The 23752-nt window shown below is 38.5% G+C and overlaps 2 protein-coding genes across 4 annotated transcripts in view; one reads left to right on the plus strand and one right to left on the minus strand.

Moving 5' to 3' along the window:
- Positions 1-23752, minus strand: part of c7h5orf63 (chromosome 7 C5orf63 homolog) — a 389765-nt gene that overhangs the window by 104758 nt on the left and 261255 nt on the right. The gene's annotated exons all lie outside the window — the stretch shown is intronic.
- LOC114654594 (testis-expressed protein 43-like) lies at positions 10212-22706 on the plus strand. Of its 2 annotated transcripts, XR_007935392.1 has the most exons (4): positions 10212-10516; positions 17487-17595; positions 19367-21119; positions 21165-22706. XR_007935392.1 is itself a non-coding variant. In XM_028805218.2 (3 exons), exons 1-3 carry the CDS (start codon positions 10482-10484, stop codon positions 19571-19573), a joined length of 351 nt encoding a protein of 116 aa, XP_028661051.2. In that variant the 5' UTR covers positions 10234-10481; the 3' UTR covers positions 19574-21120. The 2 variants fall into 2 exon arrangements, 1 of the variants encoding a protein (XP_028661051.2); XM_028805218.2 differs by lacking the exon at positions 21165-22706 and having other exon boundaries at positions 10234-10516; positions 19367-21120.

Below are 23752 nucleotides of genomic sequence, written 5' to 3' on the forward strand. Positions count from 1 at the left end.
GCCACTGAAATTGCTCTAGTGCTGAAAAAAAAAATCCCAAAATTCGATCCTGGTGGAGGCTTGTGTGCCAGTAGGCTAAATTTATTTTCAGAAAAACTTCATCATCCTCTTTTTTGTTACTTAAATTGTGAAAAGCACAAGTAATGACTATATGAACACTCTATACATGATCATTTTCTACATTACTGTTAAAAGAAAGCTAGTTGCATACAATGCTGAAGTTATGCTGTTTTTAGTACATGTTTTTGCGCTGATGCCATTTTGTTCTGACAGTACAGAATCCAAGTCATCTATCTACAATACACAAATAATTTCTGCAGAGCGTTTTTTTTGATGACAGTAACTGCTGGTATTGGATGTTGTGCTGTCTCACGGCGTTTGCTGCCATCTAGTGAATAAAACTAAATAATAAATTCTAGGTACTTTTCTTGATATTACAGTATTGGCTTTCTTCCCCCTTGATGTTGACTTGTGTCAACATCTGCCTAGAAAGTGTTGTATTCAGTTAAACAAAAACAATTATATTGGGGCAAGGAAACTGCAGCATACTTTTATATACTTTATAGTGGTTACTTGTCTTTTAGTAATTATGACTAATAAATTATCTCAAAGGTGTACTTATTTGTACAGTGATTACTCATGCTGTGTGTGTGTGTGGATAGTTTTTGTATGTTTCTTTTTGTATGATATCTAAATATGACACATTTACTGTCCCATGCTTTTGTGGCATGCAGTTTTTTTTTTTTTCTTTGTCATTCAACAGATTAAAAGATCTGCTGCTGAGTAAACCGGTACAATTGGTCTAAGAAAAACAAGTGAGGGGGGAAAAAATCACTAAGTCTCATTAAGCCTTTAATTGTAGATTGTCTAATGCAAACATCTGAAAATGAAACATATCCCTTTTCAGAAAGTAATGAAGTTTTTATCATATAAACAATATGTGGCAGAGCTCCACATCACATATAACATTATTAAACTATTTTATCCAGTTCAAAATTGCAGCACACCTGGAGTTTATCTGGCATTAATGAAGCACACAGTTTACATGAGACCAATTTAGAATCGCCAATGAACCTTAACACACATGTCTGTTGGGACATAGTATTAAAATCGGTCTCCCCAGAGAAAAAAATGCCATAGACATTGAGAGGAAGGCTCTGAAGAACTGGACATGGGATCTGAACGCAGGAGATTGGTTGGAAGGGGTGAGTTCCAAAACCTGCTAAGTACATTTTTTGGCGAACTGTAGGTGAAGCATGGTTGTGACTCATCAAAGGGTCGGCTATGTGCTTGGTATTGAAGTGGGCTTCAAAACCTTTTAAGTACCAAAATATAGTGCTATACATTTTGATGTGAGTTCCAAAACCTGTTAAATACATAACCAGCTTAGTTCCAAAAGCTGCTAAGTACACCAGCCAATCATCTTAGCGCATTCGCCGCATGACCAAAAATGACAGACGTAAATATGGAGTTTGATGAGCCAATTTCTAAATCAAAAAATCCCAGGAAATGAAGCAGAAATACTGAGATTTGGAAAAGAAACGTAGAAAAGAAGAAACAATATAGCAGCACTGAAAAGAAGCCAAAGATTTCTTGCAATCATGCAGGTGTTGGTAGGCATCGTGGAACGAGATGTGACGTTAGCCAGCTCACTCCGGCCGATGTTGAAAAGTTTCACAACGACTTTTAGAAAAACCAAGGGAAACGGAGCCAAGATGCTTTTATTCTGGTCCACATGTGCATTACAAAGCCAAAGGCTCCACAAAAGAAAAAGCCAGCAAAGCGAGCGACCACTGTTGAATACTATGTATGATATTTCAAAACATATTCTTAATAATTTTGAATATTGCTAAACTACGAATATGCGGATGCTTGGAGAAGTGAGAGCTACATTTTATGGGTATGAGTCGGCTAAGCTGAGGTGATTTTATATAACTACCACTAGCTAGCCGTTGTCCGAACCTCTAGATATCGGGTTTAGGGTTAGAGATAGGATTGGCTAGTGGTAGTTATGCATTATTTGATTTGCTCAACCTCGCTGGGGAGCTGATCATCTAGGCTGAGTCATTGTAGTCACAACTTATTGGAGTTTGGGTAAGGGTTCTGATTCTCCGCACCTCTCCACAGTTGCATGTTAGCCAAACCCTAAAATGTTTGGACGGTAATTCATATTATTTGCATCGGTGTTATTGGTTTAAATGTTTATTATCATTCGTTTACCTAATTTTAACGTTTGACTGATTGCAGATTCGAAAATCAACAGGGGAGCAGGTCCGCGTTTGCCTGGTGACATTTTCTTCTGTTTTAGGAATTGGACGTTCAAGAATAGCCACTTTGTCTAACCACTGGATAAAAACAGGTCTACAAAAAACTGATCGCCACGGCGGAGCACCACCAAATGCAAAGCAATAAGTTATGAAGCACATTGAGAGTTTCCGTTGCCACAGCAGCCACTACAGCAGACAGAATCAAACTTACCGAAAATATTGACATTCTAGAGATTGCTTATCACTTTTCTAATTTACTACTTAAACAATGCTTAAAAAGAATTCATGACTTTTAGCATTACTTTTTAGCTAAATAGTTTAGAGACTAAAAGCTCTGTATTTCATTTGTTATATAATAAAAATATTTCAAGATCCAGAGCACTTTTGATGAAAGTTTCTACTTATAGGTTTATGGAATAGCATTGATTTAGCGTCAAAACCTGCTAAGTACGTTTTTTTCCTATTTTTTACAAAAATGTAAAATATTCAGATTTCTGAGATGTCCAGCAATTGACCTTCAGTAATGTAACAATCAACATTCTGCAAAAAGAATTTTAAAAATATCATTTCAAATACTTAAAAATTATTTTTCTCTTTTTCACAAAACGTTGTCTCCTGTACTTAGCTGATTTTGCAACGCAGCTCTTCGATTGTCCTTAACACTTTTATTGGATGTTCCCTCCCCGGCAGTCTATTCAAGCTCACCTACTGTTAAAAGAGAGGATGTAGCACTAATATATACTGAGTAGGGAGTCTGTCTCATTTTTACTAGAATGTTTTCTTGCATAGTGTTTAAATATGCCTAATTTAATTCTTCTAGTATAGGCTGTAATACAGAAAAGCCAAATACAGTAGCAGGCATTTTCTTTCTGTTTCTACTTCTTATAAGGTTCATATTTTCTTTATATAGTAGAATTTTTTGACATCTCGAAATGTGAACACTATTGTAATGAGTTCTGCCAAGATTGGTTATGATTGTTAATATAAAATTTGTATTACATTAGTGTTTTTTTTTTCTTTTAATATAGTCTGATTTTTTTTTTTTTATTTTGTTTGTATTTTTTTAAAATTTCCCTCCCACATATGCTAACATGGTTAGTTAATCCTTTGATGTATTTTAATGTATAAAGCAATGGTTCATACATGGCCAAACAATTTTTTCTGATTGTTATCAAAATTGAGGTAGAGGGAAGAAAGTGGAAGAGCTGGTGTCTGACACTTATGGTACTTGGATATTTGAACATTTCCTAAATGCAAGTGGATTAGAACATTCTTCCTCTGAGTTGTAATGGAACATTTAAATATAGTGAGTAAACAAAAATACAATGTAGTCTAAGGTCTGAAATGGATTGTACCATGTTGAGTGTTCTAGGAGGTTTTTACCTCTAAAATAACTCATTTTACACTAAACATAGTACAATGCTGAAACAAAAAATATTTAATTAGAATAATATTTAATAGTTCCAAGTGCAGCTGAATTTAAAGCAGTAAAACAAATGTTGTAGTTCAAGAATGGTCTCTTATGTGATGGATAGTTAGGCAATTAAAATAGTGACCCCCTGTAAAACAAAACAAAAAAATGGAACAGGCTGAAAAATAGAAAAGTTCACAGCAGCAATAAACTCTTTACATTGCTGATTTGCAATTGTGAGGTATGATTGGAGCTCGCTATTAACTTGTAGGTTCAGGATTGGATTCATCATGAGTGTGTGTGTGTGAGAATATTGATCAAATGTCTTACAGTTTTTTGAAATTCTTCACACACCAAATGTGATTAAAATTGTTGAAAGTTATCTCTGAATGTTGACTCAGTAGGTATTGAATTGGACTGGTGGATTTGTGAACATTACAGTGATGAAAACATTTCAGCTTATAAAGTAGTTCTTTGAACGGTTTGTCTAAACTAAAGAGTAATTATCCACTTCCAGGTTTGTTTTTATAATTACAATATAGCTCATAAGGAGTTGGAAAACAGACTGAATCACACAATACTCATCACAGTTTGTTCCAGATTTTAAGTAAACTATGGTATTTTATCATAAAACCAAAAAGATAACTGAATATGTGACCCAAAAAGGTAGAGGGACTACAGTATATAGGAATTTAGTTTGCTGTAGAGATGAAGTAAGAATGTTAAATTACTACATGACATGATGGATGCTGTGCCAGTGACAGGCTTTTCTTTACTTGGAAGTCTGTTGATATCACACAGGTAGTCAATGTGTAATAACTATCTTGAATGTCATTTTTAAATCCTACTTTTTTATTAAATTAAAGTTAGGCTGCAAACCTGGAAAATGTTTTGTAAATGAAATGCTTACTCATTTATTGAAGTTTATAGTTTGCCTCTTGTTTTTAAATTAAAATAGGCAGCATCATTGCAAAGTAGTTCAGACAAAAAAAATACGCAAACCCAACAGAGAGTCAGTGCAGCTTAGGACACTAAACTCCAGCAGATCTGCAGAAGCAATGCTTTTCAATTACTATTTTCATCCACATGCCAAATCTAAAATATATGGAGTGTTCTTATTGACCCTGATCATCTGAACCAGGTTAATTCACTTTGAAGCTCTGCCGGATTAGTGCACACCTTGGTTTTATTGTAAGCATTATCTTCTGAGATTGTGCATACATTGTTTTTTTCCCCCCACACTATTTACCTGACACTTTCATCCAAACCGACTAATCAGGACAATTATCCATGTTTTGAGTACTTGTAGTTTAGGTGATTTGTCCAATGTCTATCCATGTTTTTAGTACTTATAGATTAGGTGATTTGTCCAATGTCTAGCTGTGAGACAATGATGATGACACAGCTTGACTTTCTTGCGGTTTACAAGCCATGTCTAGATTACACTTTTTTTTATAACCTTGCTACAGGCACATCTGTGAAGTTCCTAGTGAAAACTTTTGCCTGCAATTTTTTTTTAATCCAACCATGCTAAAATCTTTCCAAAATGGTGGTGATGATTATAGAAATAAGCCACATCTGGTTTCCCTGAATATACCATTGACATACAGTAAGTACTGAGACTCAGTCAGAATCTTGAGTTGTTAGAGAATGAGGGGTTTTAAACATCCCTAAACTCAATGTGACCACTTTTGAAACTACAGTACAGTATGTGCATCTCTGAAAGGATATGAGACTCAATAACTCAAAAACTAATTATTTATACTGAATGGCATTTGACCCAGTTACTTAAAGAGAACTTTATGGAAAGAGTCATGTACAAAAGAAAAAAGATACAGTGCATCCGGAAAGTATTCACAGCGCATCACTTTTTCCACATTTTGTTATGTTACAGCCTTATTCCAAAATGGATTAAATTAATTTTTTTCCTCAGAATTCTGCACACAACACCCCATAATGACAACATGAAAAAACTTTACTTGGGGTTTTTGCAAATTTATTAAAAATAAAAAAACTGAGAAATCACATGTACATAAGTACTCACAGCCTTTGCTCAATACTTTGTCGATGCACCTTTGGCAGCAATTACAGCCTCAAGTCTTTTTGAATATGATGCCACAAGCTTGGCACATCTATCATTGGCCAGTTTCGCCCACTCCTCTTTACAGCACCTCTCAAGCTCCATCAGGTTGGATGGGAAGTGTCGGTGCACAGCCATTTTAAGATCTCTCCAGAGATGTTCAATTGGATTCAAGTCTGGGCTCTGGCTGGGCCACTCAAGGACATTCACAGAGTTGTACTGAAGCCACTCCTTTGATATCTTGGCTGTGTGCTTAGGGTCATTGTCCTGCTGAAAGATGAACCATCGCCCCAGTCTGAGGTCAAGAGCGCTCTGCAGCAAGTTTTCATCCAGGATTTCTCTGTACATTGCTGCAGTCATCTTTCCCTTTATCCTGACTAATCTCCCAGTCCCTGCTGCTGCAAAACATCCCCACAGCATGATGCTGCCACCACCATGCTTCACTGTAGGGATGGTATTGACCTAGTGATGAGCGGTGCCTAGTTTCCTCCAAATGTGACGCCTGGCATTCACACCAAAGAGTTCAATCTTTGTCTCATCAGACCAGAGAATTTTCTTTCTCATGGTCTGAGAGTCCTTCAGGTGCCTTTTGGCAACCTCCAGGCGGGCTGCCACGTGCCTTTTACTAAGGAGTGGCTTCCGTTTGGCCACTCTACCATACAGGCCTGATTGGTGGATTGCTGCAGAGATGGTTGTCCTTCTGGAAGGTTCTCCTCTCTCCACAGAGGACCTCTGGAGCTCTGACAGAGTGACCATCGGGTTCTTGGTCACCTCCCTGACTAAGGCCCTTCTCCCCTGATCGCTCAGTTTAGATGGCCAGCCAGCTCTAGGAAGAGTCCTGGTGGTTTCGAACTTCTTCCACTTATGGATGATGGAGGCCACTGTGCTCATTGGGACCTTGAAAGCAGCAGAAATTTTTCTGTAACCTTCCCCAGATTTGTGCCTCGAGACAATCCTGTCTCGGAGGTCTACAGACAATTCCTTTGACTTCATGCTTGGTTTGTGCTCTGACATGAACTGTCAACTGTGGGACCTTATATAGACAGGTGTGTGCCTTTCCAAATCATGTCCAGTCAACTGAATTTACCACAGGTGGACTCCAATTAAGCTGCAGAAACGTCTCAAGGATGATCAGGGGAAACAGGATGCGCCTGTGCTCAATTTTGAGCTTCATGGCAAAGGCTGTGAATACTTATGTACATGTGCTTTCTCAGTTTTTTTATTTTTAATAAATTTGCAAAAATCTCAAGTAAACTTTTTTCACGTTGTCATTATCGGGTGTTGTGTGTAGAATTCTGAGGAAAAAAATTAATGTAATCCATTTTGGAATAAGGCTGTAACATAGCAAAATGTGGAAAAAGTTTATGGAAAGAGTCAAATACTGACACAATTGTTTGATTCTTAGTCAAGCCAGAGTTTAACCATGGAAGGTCACGGTTACCCAACAGTAAAAGGCTCTCAAATTATAAGAAAAAGACTCCCCACTCAGATTATTATATCCTGCATTTTATGACACCATAACATAAACGTTGAGAATGCGAAGTCAAGGTGCCTTACAAGTGAAGATAACAATAAAATGTAGTAGAATATTTAGACAGTAGCATCCTGCAAAGATATGTACTTGTTGCATTTCCCACTTATTTTGATTTACTGTAACATTTCCCATTGGTTGTATTTTACTAAGAAATTGTCAGATAAAATACAATATGATTATATTTGAGAAAAATGAAAAATATTTTGTAAATGGTCTGTTTACTTTTTTTACTATTATAACTGTTTTCCCAAAATCTACTAAATTAATATCTCCTAATGGTAGCTAGTGTTGTAAACTGTGTTTTGAGATTTTTCAGGTGAGGAAGACAGAAGTTTTTGAGGTAAGGTAGTGTTATGCTCACTAGTAATGGTGCCTGAGAGTGACACCATTTCACATGTTGATTAGCATATGCAAGTAACAATTCACTGCACTCTCCTCTAACCCTGTAACTGTCTTTGGCATTAGGGTGTGTGGAGCGTATTCCTGTTGGTTAACTGCTGTTTTCCTCAGGAGTTATATATCTGTGTTTTCTCTTGTGTACTCTTGTGTTTCTTGTAAACTTTGCAAATACACTAGTGAAGCATAAGAAAGAGCTCATATTCATGACAAGGATATTTACTGTCTTACATTTTATGCATTTCTGTTATTGAATGGGACAGTACAGTGATAGTCATTAACACTACAGACTCCTCTTCAGTTGTAATCTCAGCCTGCCCACTATCTGTGTGAGCTTTGTCTGTCCTTGCTACATGCTTTTTTATCTAATCTAATTTCATCAAATATCTCACAGATGCAAGTTGTAATTTGACTGAATAAAACCTGTCCCCCTCATATTGAGTGTGGATGTACAGTAGGTGTATTTAGTCTTGATAGAACTGATATCCCATGCACAGTTGATGGTCCTTTAGGCCTTGTAATTTTACATGCAGGTTTTAGAATTTTACAGATGGAGAATATGGAGTTCTATTAAATTTAAGATATAGAAAAGGTAAGGGAAACAAACAAATAAAATTCCTCTATTAATACTGTATGTTTCTTTGTGGATTTATTTATTGTCAATGTATGGACTTCCATCATTTATTAATAACACATTAATGTATTGGGGTTTAGACATTTTTATAAGTAGCCTTAACAGTTAAAAGATTCCTGTGTTTTTCCATAAGGTCTCCAATAGACTGGCAATCTGTCCAGGGTTGGTTCCTGCTTTGAGCCCAGTGATCCAGCCAGTACTACTTTGATCCTGAGAAAGTGAGTAGTGAAGATGGGTAAAATATTTTTTCACAAGATTTTTTTTAAGTTTGCATTTGGTTCTTGTCTTTGTGTCATTTGCATTGCCAAAAAACCATAGATAACTAAAGTTTTATTATTGGGGAAATGTGAATGAAGTGCACTTTTAAAAATAATGGTTCTTCAATGACATTTAATGACTTTTTAATGTACATCAGGTTACCAAGCAGGACATTAAGATTAAGAAAATCTGTACTTGGTTAGTGTTACATATGTACGTATGCAGCAAGAGTAGCTTAAAGTCATGAGCCATTGTTATTTTATAGATGTGTTGCCATCCATTCATGGTTATTTACTGTATGGGGCCTGTTACAGATCTAAATAAACAGATTACTTATGGAACCTTCACATGGATGAGTCTTTTGGGAGCCAAAAATGGTTCCCAATGACATCGCTCTGAAGATCCACTCTGGTGTCTTTATTTTTAAGTGCGTGAGTGCCTTCTGCTCCCTTGTGATGCTTTTTCTTCCTGTACACCTCTTATGATGGTAGGCTTTTACTCCCAATTAGTGCTGCGTTGGAACAAAAAAAAAAGCACTTTAGGGAAGGGAAGAGAAGGAACATATTTATTTTAAAAGGAATCCCATTTTAACCATCCATTCAGAATAATAATTATTTGTTTTTCAAACTACATGGCTCCTGACCACACTTACTTGTAATGTTCAAATTAAATTTTTGCTTGTTCAAATTAAATAATTTTTGGTTGATTTTCTCGTTTTCCTGCTAATAATGCACTTAGTTTATAGATTATTTATTTTTTTGAATTTATGTTTGAATAGGGCTTTTCTAGGGCGGCACGGTGGCACAGTGGGTAGCGCTGCTGCCTCGCAGTTGGGAGACCTGGGGACCTGGGTTCGCTTCCCGGGTCCTCCCTGCGTGGAGTTTGCATGTTCTCCCCGTGTCTGCGTGGGTTTCCTCCGGGTGCTCCGGTTTCCTCCCACAGTCCAAAGACATGCAGGTTAGGTGGATTGGCGATTCTAAATTGGCCCTAGTGTGTGCTTGGTGTGTGGGTGTGTTTGTGTGTGTCCTGCGGTGGGTTGGCACCCTGCCCGGGATTGGTTCCCTGCCTTGTGCCCTGTGTTGGCTGGGATTGGCTCCAGCAGACCCCCGTGACCCTGTGTTCGGATTCAGCGGGTTGGATAATGGATGGATGGATGGATAGGGCTTTTCTAAGAAATCTGGAAAAGCCAGTAATGTGCCAGAATATAGGTCTATTCTCTAGCTATATTACTAGTATTTACTGCTATTTTATTTCAGAACCTTAAGCAGTTTTGGTGAACATGCCCAAGAATGTATGACAGAAGCTCTGTATGACTATAGACAAGGACGGAAATATTCAGTCTAAGTTACTCGCCTGTGTTAAAAAACATATATACGTATAAACATCGAGTCTTTAAATGACAAAGAAATAATAAGCTATGGAATTCTGTGAAACAAAGCAGTTCTCTGTATACAGTAGTTAAATGCGTGAACTTTTCCATACAAAATCAAATCGCCGACTGTGAGCTCAAACTGTAAGAAAATTGGGGGGGATAAGATTTAATTTCTGTTTTGACACTAAAACCCTCTAGCTGCTTCATGCCCAGGTGCTCTATATGCGTCCGTTCTCTTACCTCTGAGAGGGAGGGATAAGCCCCGATGTGCCTTAAAGTAGAAGTTAATTGCGCCCAAGTCCGAACATGAAAAAGCAGGTCACATGATGAGATGATATAAACTGGTTTTCATTATCTTTCAGAAAGCAAGCGAATCTCGTTAGAAATCGATTAGCGGCACCTAGTCATTTTGAAATCGTGTGCAGCGGCGGAAGTGGGTGGTGCCTGGGCTTTGGTCAACTAGCGCTCGGATTGCACTGCTACAGCTGTAGTCGAGAGGTTGCCAGTCTCTGTTCTACTGTCAACAAAGATGGACAGCATAGCAACCAACACTGACATAAAAGGGTAAGTGCTCCAAAATTTTAGCCCCCACAAATTTCAAGTGTGTTTTTATTTCCGCTTTTTCTCTGCAGCATATTATAAGCTATTTGTGACTTAGCACTGGTACTTAATGTATCTTGCGAGAAGCGTTTCCCTAAAGGACATTCTGTTCTGTTCAGAATTGAGTGTTTTTATCTTCTTGAAGGCTCGTATTCTTCTATGGAAATGAAAATACATTTTTTGCTTGTTAAAAATTATGCAAACTCTTTTAGTGTTGTGGGCATATCGTCTGTGTTATATGCAGAGCCAATTCGCCAAGCGTCCCCCAGTCGAAAACTCGAGTCAGTGAGCGCACCTTTTACCAAGAAGGACATTCTATTCAGGCAGATTCCGAACTTTGGAAAACAATTGTCCTTTTTTTAAACCTATTACGTTATTCGTCATAGTGTTTTTGAACTGGAAGAGGCAGGAACCAACCCAGGAAGGACTGTCAGCCCATCACCGACAGGATGGTTTTGAGCCTGCATGGAGTACTTTTGGGGTGGGGTTTGGGGTTGATGTTGGGGGACGGGTGACTCCTAGTAAATATAACCGAAGTGAAGGGTTCTCATTGATGTGGCCTGAAACTTGAACCCTGTTTCCTGAGCTTCTATCTCAGTAGTTTCTTAGTCAAACTGGATTACCTGTAGTAAGCAAAACTATACCATTAATTTACACGCCAATATTTGTGTTCAGAAGAATTTTCTTTACAATGCTTTGTCATTTTTTTTTCTTTTGTGCGGCCAGCTTCATATTCAGTTATGCAGGACGTCACGCTTTTTGTGTTTGTTGTCCCCCTATTTTTGTCTCTCTGCAAATTTCAAAGTTTTAAAGTAAATTTATTTGGGGGATGCTTATATTAATACCTTTGAAATAAAGTAGTCTTAATTAGTGAGTAAGCCTAGAGTTGTTGTTGTGTTGTTTCGTTTTATTTTGCTGCACCTGAGGCTTCTAGACCACTCCAGTTAGGTTATTATTATTGCAATTGTTATTGTTGGGTTGTTGCATCAGCATCAAGTGACTCCCTGAGAACCCTAACTACAAAGAGGACTGTTTCATTTATGTTAGGTAGAATGCCCAGAGGGGACTGGGCGGTCTCGTAGCCTGGAACCCCTACAGATTTTATTTTTTTCTCCAGCTTTCTGGAGTTTTTTTGTTTTTTATGTCCACCCTGGCCATCGGACCTTACTCCTTTTCTATATTAACTAATGTTGTATTATTTTAATTTCTTATTTTGTCTTTTATTTTTCTTTTCTTCATTATGTAAAGCACTTTGAGCTACTTTTTGTATGAAAATGTGCTATATAAATAAATGTTGTTGTTGTTCCGTGATAAAAGTTACATACTGCAGATAAAAAGGTTCAAACAAAGAATTTACATTAGTGTTGTTGTTCTTCCAAATGGCATACATATTTCATTTGAGTAATTCAAGGAAAAAAAAACTCCAAAGTAGTATGCAGTGTCTTGCATCAAGAATTCAAAACTTTCACACCATTGCCTGTCATAGGCTAGGTTCTCAGATGTTTGAAATGTTTTGTTTTATAAAAGCATTACTGCTGTCCTTTGCTTTTGAATCTTTGCATACTAATGACCAATCGCTGAACTCGACCACTAAGTATTGTCAAAGGTCTGCTATTAAATCTAGCCAAATTTAATTGTTATTGTTATAGTGTATTGTGTGATTTATTTTTTTTAAACACCCCAATATTTATGATACCATTGACATCCAATGGGTGAGACATTTTTCATATAATTTTACACCATCTCCAACCACATCTTCTTTCTCCTCCACCCTCATCTTGGTGTGTTTCTTCACATGCTTAGACCACCTTGGCCTGTTTCTCCTCAGCACAGCACCTCTCACCATTACACCCAATCTTTTCTTAACTCAGTATTCACCTTTTTTCATTCTGTTACACTCCACATATCCCATCTAATTATTCTCATTTTTGGTCTTTCCAACTTTGCCTTATGTTCCACCATTATCAGCCTCATCTTGCTCCTATTGAGCATACTACACACAAAGCTTTGGCAAATTTTCCCTTCAAAGTCCGAGAAGCTTCTTTAGAAGTCAAAATGGGATAGAGTTCCCAGAATTTCTTCTAGGCACCTTTCACCCTCACCATCACTGCTGATCTTGCAACCTTGTTTGCACTCAGCAGATCACCAAAGTAGTGAAACTTCTCTACTTCCTCCAGAACTATTTCATTGCTAATATCCAAATTTACACTTACTCCACTGGCATTTTTCACCCCTCTAACTTTCTACAAACAAAGGTCATAGGAATTTTTTTTGTCATATATATGAAGAAGAGTAATTAGAACGCATGTACCGAGGCTCAAGGACTGAAGTTGAAGGAGAGTATGGAAAATAAATGTGCTTAAATTTTAGAAAAAGAGCTAATGAACTTTCAAAAATATTAATTGTTGAGTAGCAAGTGGGAAGCAATGAAGAATGTTTGCTCGAAAACAACAGAAGAAGTCTGTGGTTGGACAAAGGGACCACATAAGAAAATATGGTGGTGTAATGTAGAGGTAGTGATGGCAATTGTAAGCAGTGGCAGGTGAAAACATAAGGAAGTAAAGGGAAATGCTAGTAAAACAGTTGCTTGAAGGAAATACTCGTTAGATTGCAGGTGACCTGCAAAACTGGGGATGTAATGAGAAATGTGTTCATGGATGAGAAGCAGATGACACAAGAAAGACAATGTAGGAAGAGTGAATTGCTTGAAAAATGTTGAAGGAACATTGTGATTGATGATTATCAGATTAAGGATACATAGAAGAGGTCCATGGAGAACTGAATACATTTCACCGTGTTTTTGTAATTTAAATTTAGTAAGGTAAATTTTTATGAGATGCAGCAAAATTTTAAAAAAATGGCATAAGCATCCAGGTATAATAATGACTTGAAGCAGTGGAATTGGTTTGAATTTATACTTTATTCAGTACAAGTCAATTATACTACCAAGGTTTAGACTTACTTAGACTTAGTTCCTCCCGTGCATTTCCGCACATCGGGCAACAAGCGTCCACCAACGAGGTTAATCCTCAGCAATAGCATTCATATTTTGCCAACTGATGTCGATGTTCTTGAGGTCTTCATGCAGGGTTCTTCTCCAGGTGATCTTTGGTCGTCCAACATTCCTTTTTCCCCCCATGGGGGAACCCAGTACATCGCGATCTTCGGGTGCCGATTTTCTGGTAGGCAGAGAACATGCCCTGCAAGACGCATTCGGTGCTTGGCGACAATCGCTTCCAGTCGGCGAGTGTTTGCTCTTCTTAGAACTTCGTTTGTGATGCGGTCACGATAGGAGATTCGAAGAATTTTTCTCAGGCAGCGTTGTTGGAATGTGTTCAGCTTTCCAGCGACCCGCTTCGTATGTTTCCACGTCTCACTAGCATAGATGGCTGTCGGAATAACAATGGTGTTGAAGAGGCATATCTTGATGGGCGTGCTGACTGATGCCAATGCCCAAATTTGGTGGAGGAGGCGTTGGAAGACTACTGAGGCTTTGCCAATTCTGTAGCTGACGTCCACGTCCGTCCCACCGTCCTTGGCCATGACGCTCCCAAGGTATGTAAACTGGTCGACCTAATCTGCCAGTTTATTCTCGATCTTGATTCCTCCGTTGGTCCTTCGGTTGATGGTCATGATCTTCGATTTTTCAGTGCTGATGCGAAGACCCACCTTCGAAGCCTCTTCACTCAGTGAGATGGTCATTCGTTGAAGGGAGGGTTTGGTCGAGGCTAGTAGCACTACATCGTCCGCGAAATCCAGGTTGGTGAGGCGAGCTTGGTCTTTCCAGCTGATACCAAAACCCGCGTTGTCCATCGTGCGTTTGGTGACAAAGTTGATCGCAAGGAGGAAAAGGCGATAGGGCGCAACCTTGGCGGACACCCATCTCGATATCAAAGAAATCCGTGTGGCCCTCTTCGGTCTTCACACAACAGCTTGAGCCTTGATACAGATTCTTGAAGATGGGGATGAAGCGCTGGGGTATGCCATAGAGTGCGACTATGCACCACAACGATTTACAGTGGATACTGTCAAAGGCTTTTTTGAAGTCGATGAAATTTATCAGGAGTGGTTTTTGGAATTCGGTGCATTGCTCGATAATGTTCCTGAGCGAAAATATCTGTTCACTATACGATCGTCTTTGTCTGAACCCCGCTTGTTCTTCTCGCAGCATTTGGTCTATAGCACGACGGAGTTGGTTTAGCAGAATGATGCCAAGCACTTTTCCAGGTACCGACAGTAATGTGATTCCTCTCCAGTTGTTACAGTCATAGAGGGCCCCTTTTTTTTGGCAGCTTCACAATGGAGCCTCGTTTCCAGTCCAACGGGACCCGTTCTTCCCGCCAGACGCTATCTAGCAGTCGGGTCAATCGTCGGATCATCTCGTCTCCACCATGCTTCAGCATTTCTGCGGAGATCCTTTCTAACCCTGGGGCCTTATTGTTCTTAAGACTTCGAATCGCCTTCTTTACTTCCTCCGTTGTGATTCCATCCACACTCACCTCCAGAGGATCAGAAGGAACGATTATATCGAAATCGTGGGTTGAGTCCGGAGCTGGCTGGTTGAGGGTCTCGCGGAAATGCTCTATCCAACGGGCGTTCTGATCTTCCTTGCTGAGGAGGATATCGCCGTTCTTGCTCTTAATAGGCACGTTGGCGTTGCTCTTGGCACCAGACAATTCTCGTACAATGTGGTAGAGCGTCTTTGCGTTGTTTCTGTCGGCGGCCTCCTGGGCTTCGGCACTCTTCTTCTCCATCCACGCTTTCTTGTCTGCTCAACAGGCCCGCTTGACTTGATGATCGAGATCTTGATATCTGACGGCGGTCGCTTCTTTCTCACTGGCGGTCTTCGCTTGGTCACAGTGGTGCGTCGCCTGTCTTCTCTCATCGATCAACGTCCACGTGTGGTCCCAGATCCAGCATTTGCGTTGCGTCCCTTGTCTGTGTCCAGTGACATCCTCAGCAGTTTCAATTATGACGTCCCTAATCTGTGTCCATTGGCCTTCGATGTCGGTGCCTACATCGTTTTGCAGCAACTGGAATCGGTTCCTCAATTCCAGTTGGAAGAGGTTGCTAGAAGTTTGATCTATGAACTCAATGGCGAATGGTCGGGCGGGTTTCTGTGCCGGTGTCTTCTTCAATTTAAGCCGAACCGAGGCCACTAGGAGATGGTGGTCTGATCCAATATCGGCGCCATGATAGACCCTCACATCCCGGAGTGATGATCTCCACCTTTTCCCGATGCAGATATAATCGATTTCGTTGCTGTTGTTTCTGTCAGGTGAGCGCCAAGTCTTCTTGTGAATGGTCTTGTGGGCAAAATATGTGTTCCCGACGGTGATATTGAGGAGGCTGCAAAGGGAAAACAGGCGATCTATGTTGTCGTTGGTGTCCACCGCCGATCCATGCAGACCGATCGCATGTTCCCATCCTCGCCGATCATTGCTAATTTGGGCGTTGGGTTCTCCCATCAGAATAAGGACGTCGTGCTTTGGAATGCCATTGAGTGTGTCGTGCAGTTGTTCGTAGAAAGCGTCCTTCTCGTCCTCACTCGCATCCTCGATTGGTGCATATACTTGGACCATGGTTGTCTTCGAGTGCCGTGATTGGAACCGAGCGGTGATGATTCGTTCATTGACTGGCTTCCATCCCAGCAAGGCTTGTGCAGCCAGCTGGTTCAGGACGAGCCCAACGCCAGCCACATGCTGCTCAATATGGCCGGAGTATAGGATGGTCCACTTCCTGTCCATCGCATCGCATCTCACTTATGCCCAAAATGTACAGACCATAGTTGTCGAACTCGTGAAGCAGTTGTCCCAATTTGCCGCATTGGTACAACGTCCGAACATTCCACGTTGCGAGTTTGGTCGTTGATGATTCTGAGACGATTCCTCTTCTCATCGGACTCTGGACAGCCTGCCGGCTTTTCTCCATCGTCGTCATCCATGCAGAATCGGAGCGTCCCGGCTGAGATTCTTGATTTCTTTGGTTTCTGCTTGTTGTTTCCGTAGCAATAGCTTTTTTACGGAGCCGGGTTGCTAGCCCAGCGCCCAACCCTCCTCCTTTATCCGGGCTTGGGACTGGCATTTTTCCAAATGGCGGAGTTACCAAGGTTTAGAAGCAATGGGAAATTTAATAAGACTTTAATGGATGGGTAAGGAGCTAGGCAAGAAATAATATAAGAAAAAAGACAGCTGTCTAACAGATAACACAAATCCAGAAGTAAACTTTGGTCTTATGCACTCATAAGATCAACAATTATAAAGAAAATTTGAAATGTTCAAAGGAAGTTTGAAAAAGGTATCACTTTCACTTCAAGTGAATTTCCCCTTGGGATTAATAAAGTATCTATCTATCTATCTATCTATCTATCTATCTATGAAAAGATACAATTAGATGTTGGGGACTTGAAACTTGAAAGTATATCATATGAGACGGACTGAAGCTGTAGAATTCCCTCTCCTGAGGAATACTATGAGCAGTTCTAGTCTCTGTTAAAACACTATTACTGGAAGACCCTAAAAGTGTCTACAGATATTTCAATACTGCTGAATCTTTAAATGAGTTTAATAAAAATAGGGAAGCAAAATTCCAGTTAAGGGTAAAAATTGTTTTAAAGTGTTTCATCACACAAAGATAAAAATATATGGTTAACAAGTAGTTTTGTTTAGATAATAGTATTATGGGGCCTTCTAATTCAGATTCAGTTTTGAAAATGATAGAGGAATTGGAATTGCCAAGCTACATTGGGCTGACTGGCATATTTTCATCAAAAATATTATATACTGCTTTTCTTATGATGCAGCAGCCTATGTGTTGGTTTGAAGGTTTGAGACTCAATGTGTTTGTTCCTTTCAAATGTTATATTAGTTCAGTGTATACAAAATCAGTAGTAATCACTATCAAATTAAATGTTACTGTCAATTTTTCCAAACAGGCTAGTCCATGTTCATCTTCCAGTTTTCTCAGCAAGTCTTCCTGTGATACCAAAACGCTATATAATGCCATGGAAAAAAGACATGAAAAATCGAAAATCAATCCTAAAAGTAGGTGATCATTTTGTTTTTCTTCATTCTTAATATCTATGAATTTAGTGCTCTGAATATATGCTAGTGAAAAATGAAAATTGGTGTATTAATAGCAAAAAATATATGTATAACTAATATGTGAATGCATAGAATTTTATATAACGCATTAGGTCTCCTGTAGAATTGGCTTTCTCCAATAAATATGTAACTTAAAGTAATGAAACTAATGTCCCACTGCATTTTAGGGGAACTGCATTTTAAAGGAATAATTCACTCAAAAGTTGGATATTTTTTATATGTTACTTACTCTTTGTATTTTGTAGTAATCACCAAGAAAATGTTTTGATCTAATTCTTTCATGCAGAACAGAGGTAACAAAGTTTGTGATAGAATAGGTGTCTGTGATGACTTGCATGTCTATGATGACAACAGCAAGCAATATCTAAAAAATCTCATTACTCATGTCAAACGTATGTACTTTCAGTTAAATATTGTCAAATAAACCACATTTGAAAAACGCTGTCATGCACTGAAAATGGAATGAGCTTAGATGCAAACAAGCATTTGAATTTTATACCCTGCTTTCTGTTGTTACATTCAAAATCCTATCAACAATTCATCTTTGGGATTATTTGGTGGCAGCCAGTGAAGCTACACAGCTGATTTGACCTTCTGCTTGTTTATGAATCTTAGATATGCACATGTATGACACATATTCTATTCCCGATAATGTTTCACTCACCTTTTTTAATATTTTGTTTTATACATCTCTTAGTGTACTTTGCACTGTTGATATCACTTGGAGTCCTGTTCTATCAAAAACTTTATCTCTGTTCTGCATGAAAACACAAGATTAAAAAAGTGTTCTCAGTCATCAGTACAAACTTCATGGGGCAAGTAATATATTAATAAATACATGTTTGGGTGGAGTATTCCTTTTAGCTCCTTCCAGTGATTTAGCATATTTTACATAAAGGCTCTCAATACTAGTCTATGATTTGAATATCCAACTGTCTGTTTGCCCTTTTTCTTGACTTGCTTAGTCCAACCCAGGGTCAAAAAGCACTTGAACCTATCCCAATAGCATCAGCCTGTCATGCCTGAACACACACATAATCACACTCATTCTTGCTGTGCCAATTTACTATTAACAATTAAACTAAAATGAATTCCTTTGAGATATATGAGGAAAACCAAACTATGGCATGGCTATGAAATAGGAAGAACAGTGTCTGAGCCAGGGATTAAATATGAAGACTGAGAATACTGTATATGCATTACCGAATTTATAACCATCAGTCTCACAGAATATACTTAAAACCATCCGACGCATTAGATTTTAGACCACTTTTTCCAGGTCATTGTCCTGTGATGCCTGAGCATTACTCTACAACAAGCAATTCAAGTCCTAAACAAAGCTATAAAACAGAATATACTTACAATACGGTATGTTAGAGTGAAATTATATGGGAACATTTAAACCACAGTGTGAAAGCATCCCATCAAGTAAAGTATTTACTTTGGTGTGCTGCTCACATTGCCACCACCTCTGTTGCCTATCATATATACTAAAATTAATGTGCATAAATTGGGATCTCTTGAATTGGATTTTTCAATTCAGAAAATTATTCAAGAAAAGATAATGTAGTTTTTAAATTTATTCTCTTAATAAAATGTGCAACAAGTGTTAAGCTGAGAGTAATTCTTAGGTAGTTCACAGAATAGGTGGAACAATGTTTAAGGCTATTTTGATGTATGTGTTTCTTTTCTTGAATGTTTTTGTTGTTAGAATGCTGCTCTTGCTGAAATTCCTCATGGACCACATGATGCCAGCTTGTTTTGGGAGCATCGAGAGAGGCTGTGCCATTCAGAGCCTAGAGCAGCTGTGCTGATGAAAACACAGGATGTTGTGATTCCTGGAGTGTTAAATCCACCAAATGGTTCTCACTACTCTAGATTCCTAAGTTCTGTGATCAATAGAAGAGATATGCAATGATTCTTATAAACTGTGCTTTCTTATTTGAGCTTTAATCACTTCTGTCATTAAAAGTCATTCTCACTATTGTTACATAAAGAGACTGAAAGTAAGAACTTAATTATCACAACACTGGCAGTTATACAAGATCTTCTTTCTTGTCTAACTTAAAGCTTGAGTGGGTGTGGTATTTTGAAAAGCTTAATGCTATATCAGCCAATCTGGCATAATTTCTATTTTCCATCCATCCATTATCCAACCCACTGTATCCTATTTTCTAATCCCTAATTAGCTTAGGAAAGAATATCGCAAAAGATAGACTTTCCAGTATAACTTTTAAGATACTGGAGAATAGGCTTTGCAGAATGACTTTTAAGATACCAGAGACCATACATCATTGTACAAGTGACCATTCATACATTTTGAATTAATACATTATATTGGGCTTTGATAAGTATTAATGAAGCCATAAATATAGACTGTCTCACAATTGGTTATATCACCAAAGAATTAATGTGTCATCTTTGTAACTAAGAATTGACTTTGAATGGTTTCAACAGGCATGCTGCAGGAATTATCTGTGCCAGGAAATTAGATATTGTTCCATAATCTGTTTTCACAATCTTTTTCTGCTGACAGATCTCATTTCTTTTTAGTGAAGTTTTTTTCTGCTTAGCAACGCTTTATCTGTCATATATTTTCACCTCCTGACTTGTGTTTGTTTTTTCGTGTCTGCCATTGCTCAAATTTAAGCATTGTACCAGCTTATTCTCCTGTTTTTGCCTTTTTGCTTGCTTGTTTTCTCTAGTATTACAATTGATATTATTGTTAAATTCTTTCACAGTGACTTTACTTTGTCCTTATGATAGGTTTACCTTGCATCATGTACCAAGTTGTCCATGTGTGTCGTCTTTGTTGGATGCATTTTAATGTAGTCAGAGATGGCTTTCATTGTCCGCATGGTGCTAGAGGCTCATCCCGATGTGTTGAATGGTATAAGTGAAAGATTTCACTTCATAGGTGGGTAGTATTTAGTCAGACTCCCCTCATTGCAGAAAAGTTAAAGTACAAATGTTGGATAACCTTACATGTCTTATTGGTTTTCTTTTTAATCTGAACCTATGTCTGATATATGAAGCGAATCTGAAAATATTGTCAGTTAGTGGTTTATTTAATGTTCTAAATCGGCAATTACCAAAATAATAAGTTGAATTGTAAAAGTTTTAAACTTTATTTTTATGCATGATTCCTGCTTTGAAGATGAACATAACCACGTCCTTACTGCACCATCCTATGAATAAGTAAATATTTGAAGGAGATGACCATTAACTTGCTTTGCCTCTAATTGTTATCACTGAAGTTTTGAAGTCATGCTTAATACCAAACAAATAAATATATTTTTTTGCCTAAATATTGTACAGAAAAAATGTAGAGATTGGAGGGAAAATAGTGTATAGCCTGCTTAAACAAAACACACTTGTAACAGTGTATGTAAAGTCGTAGTGATAGAATTAGAAGTACTGCAAACTGTCAGAAATAAATTGGGTCTTTTTTTAATTTGATAAAAGTGTTTGAGTATTAGAGCACCAGTTCTAGGTACTTTACGAAGCAGACAAAAATACTGTGCTTATCAAAAAAGATTACACAATATTTAAAATACAAGAAAAATTAGAGCAAAAAATATAAGCATTTGCTAATATAGTCAGATATTAAAGAAATATAGAATGGAAGATCCAAAGTACTGCAGAGAAGAGTTTGTTTTTCATGCGACATTCTAATTTTACAATCTGCATGACCAGTGAACCCTCATAGACAGACTCTGAAAGGGAATGCCAAAGAGAAATAGTTAATGAATTAAGTCACTTTCCAGCAAGAGTTGGACAGCATAAATCTATGATAGTGAAAAGGCTAGTGTTAGACAGTACCTATTGTTTTATTGTTATTGGGACAAGCAGCAATGACCAGTCATTTTGCAAAATTAGACTTGCAGGGTAGCAGCCCTCTGTAATAGTCGGGTGAAGGAGGTGTGTGGAGGATGGTCAGTGAGGGACAGAGATGAGAAGAAAATTCATTCAGACAGATGGTAGTATGGCCATGAGCATAAATCAGAGTGTCTAAAAGACCTGAGAAAATTAATAAAGGGGGAGTGTTTACCCTGTAGTCGATCTCCTAAAAGCAAGATACTACACACTCATACATATCACATTTTTACTATTTTAAATAAGATGGTTCTTATCTTTATAATATATTATAATATAGCCAGCCGTTGCCACCAAAGGGGAAAATGTCATGTCATTTTCTGACCCACTTAACCCTGACCGGGTGGTGCAGGAGCCTAACCGAGTAAGCATATGTCGCAAGGAAGGAACAACCCCAGACAGGACACCAGCCCGTGAACACACACAACAAACACACACCAGGGTAAGTTTAACGTTGCCAATTTACCTAGCCAACATGTCTTTAGACAGTGAGGGGAAACTGGAGAACCCAGAGGAAGCCCACACAGACACAAGGAGAATATGCAAACTTCACGTAGGAAGGACCCGGGATGCGAACCCTAGTCTGCTAAATGGTCAATGTTTAGCAATGGCACCATTGTAGTAGCCAATCTGTAGTCATTGCACAATATACTGCACACTTTTTTTTTTTTTTGGTCAAGAAATCTTTCTCCTTATGATATTTATCTCCCAAGGTAGATAATATTCTCTCCCAATTTTAAATTATTGCATTATAAGAGTGTTAGTGGAATCAGTGTTCAAAATCTATTTTTATACTAAAGTCAATGCTTTTAGCATCATGTTAATGGTCATGTTCACTGACTAAATTTAGTGACTATTTTGTAACAGTGGAGGACCAATGTGCAGCAGAATATGCATGTAGCAAACAGAAATTTGGTATTTGGCCAATTAAACATGTTAACTTGCATTTGTTCATGAAATGGGTGAAAACATTTGATTTTTAATATCAAAAAATGTACAGATAACTAAAGAATTCCCTTTGTCAAGGAGCCATGTGACTATTGTATACTTTTTTTCTGCATATTACTGTATATTTTTTTTACTTTTACTTATTTGTGTTCTCTGGCAGAATGTTTTGTATGTTAGTTATTCAGTTTCTAATTTGAGCATTTCTTTAAAAGCAATTTCTTTTGACAAGTATTCCAATAAAACATGAGAGGAAAAAAGACTTTTGCAGTTCTTATCATTTTTCTGCAGCATCTTGTTCCTGTCTGTCTGGTGGGACAGCTTGCTTACTTTGCTCACCTTAAAAAAAACAACAACAAAGCAGACTCTTTCCACTCACCATTTCTTTCTCTGATCCACTAGCTGTGCTGCCTCTGTTGAGCTTTTGCTGGAATTCTCTGCAGCATCCATGCCATAATTAGAGACAACTAATGAAGGAAACAGGTACATGTTGTTTTTGAAATATTAAACTGTTAAGTTATTTTTCATTCATCTTTAAATCTTTGGTGAAAACTACAGGACACAAAGGTATGAAATTTAGCGGAAGAATGATACATCCCTTAGATAAATGATTATATGAATATTTTTTACATAGATTGCTCTTATCAACAAACAAGGGGGGCTCCGCCCCCTGCTTGCTTCGCTCGCCTACCTCCGGCGTTGGGTATCCTGAAATACATTAGTCGAGCTTGTTCGTCTTGGAGCCGTGCCTGCTTTGCTTGCGGCATTTCAGCCGCGCGTTGTAGGCGCCTGCGTTCATTGATTTTATCCAGCTGGGCTTGTGTTTTTATATCCGTCAGTCGAGCTCGTTCGTTTTGAACCCGTGCCTGCTTTGCTTCCGCAGTTTCAGACGCGCGTTGTAGGCGCCTGCATTCATTGATCTTATCTAGGTGGGCTCGTGTTTGTATCGTTGAGCTGTATTATGTTTGAATTCGGTGTAAAGCGTCCAGCGGTTTGTACAATCCCAAGCAGCACATTATTCCTAATTTCACTCCGCAGTAGTGCCACTCACAATATGGCGGTGACGCCTGCGCCTTCCGTAGTAGTGCCACTCACAATATGGCGGTGACGCCTGCGCCTTCCGTACTATCATTATGGACCTGTGGGGCTGCTGTAGCCTCTTCTGTTTAAATCTGGGCTGCAACGCAGAATCCTCTTTTTGTATGGCTGTGTCGTTAGTCGTTAGCTATGGGCGCATTGTTGCTTCATTTCTCATTCACGTCAGTTAAGCTCTTTC

This window comes from Erpetoichthys calabaricus, chromosome 7, assembly GCF_900747795.2.
Source record: "Erpetoichthys calabaricus chromosome 7, fErpCal1.3, whole genome shotgun sequence".
Taxonomy (NCBI): domain Eukaryota; kingdom Metazoa; phylum Chordata; class Cladistia; order Polypteriformes; family Polypteridae; genus Erpetoichthys; species Erpetoichthys calabaricus.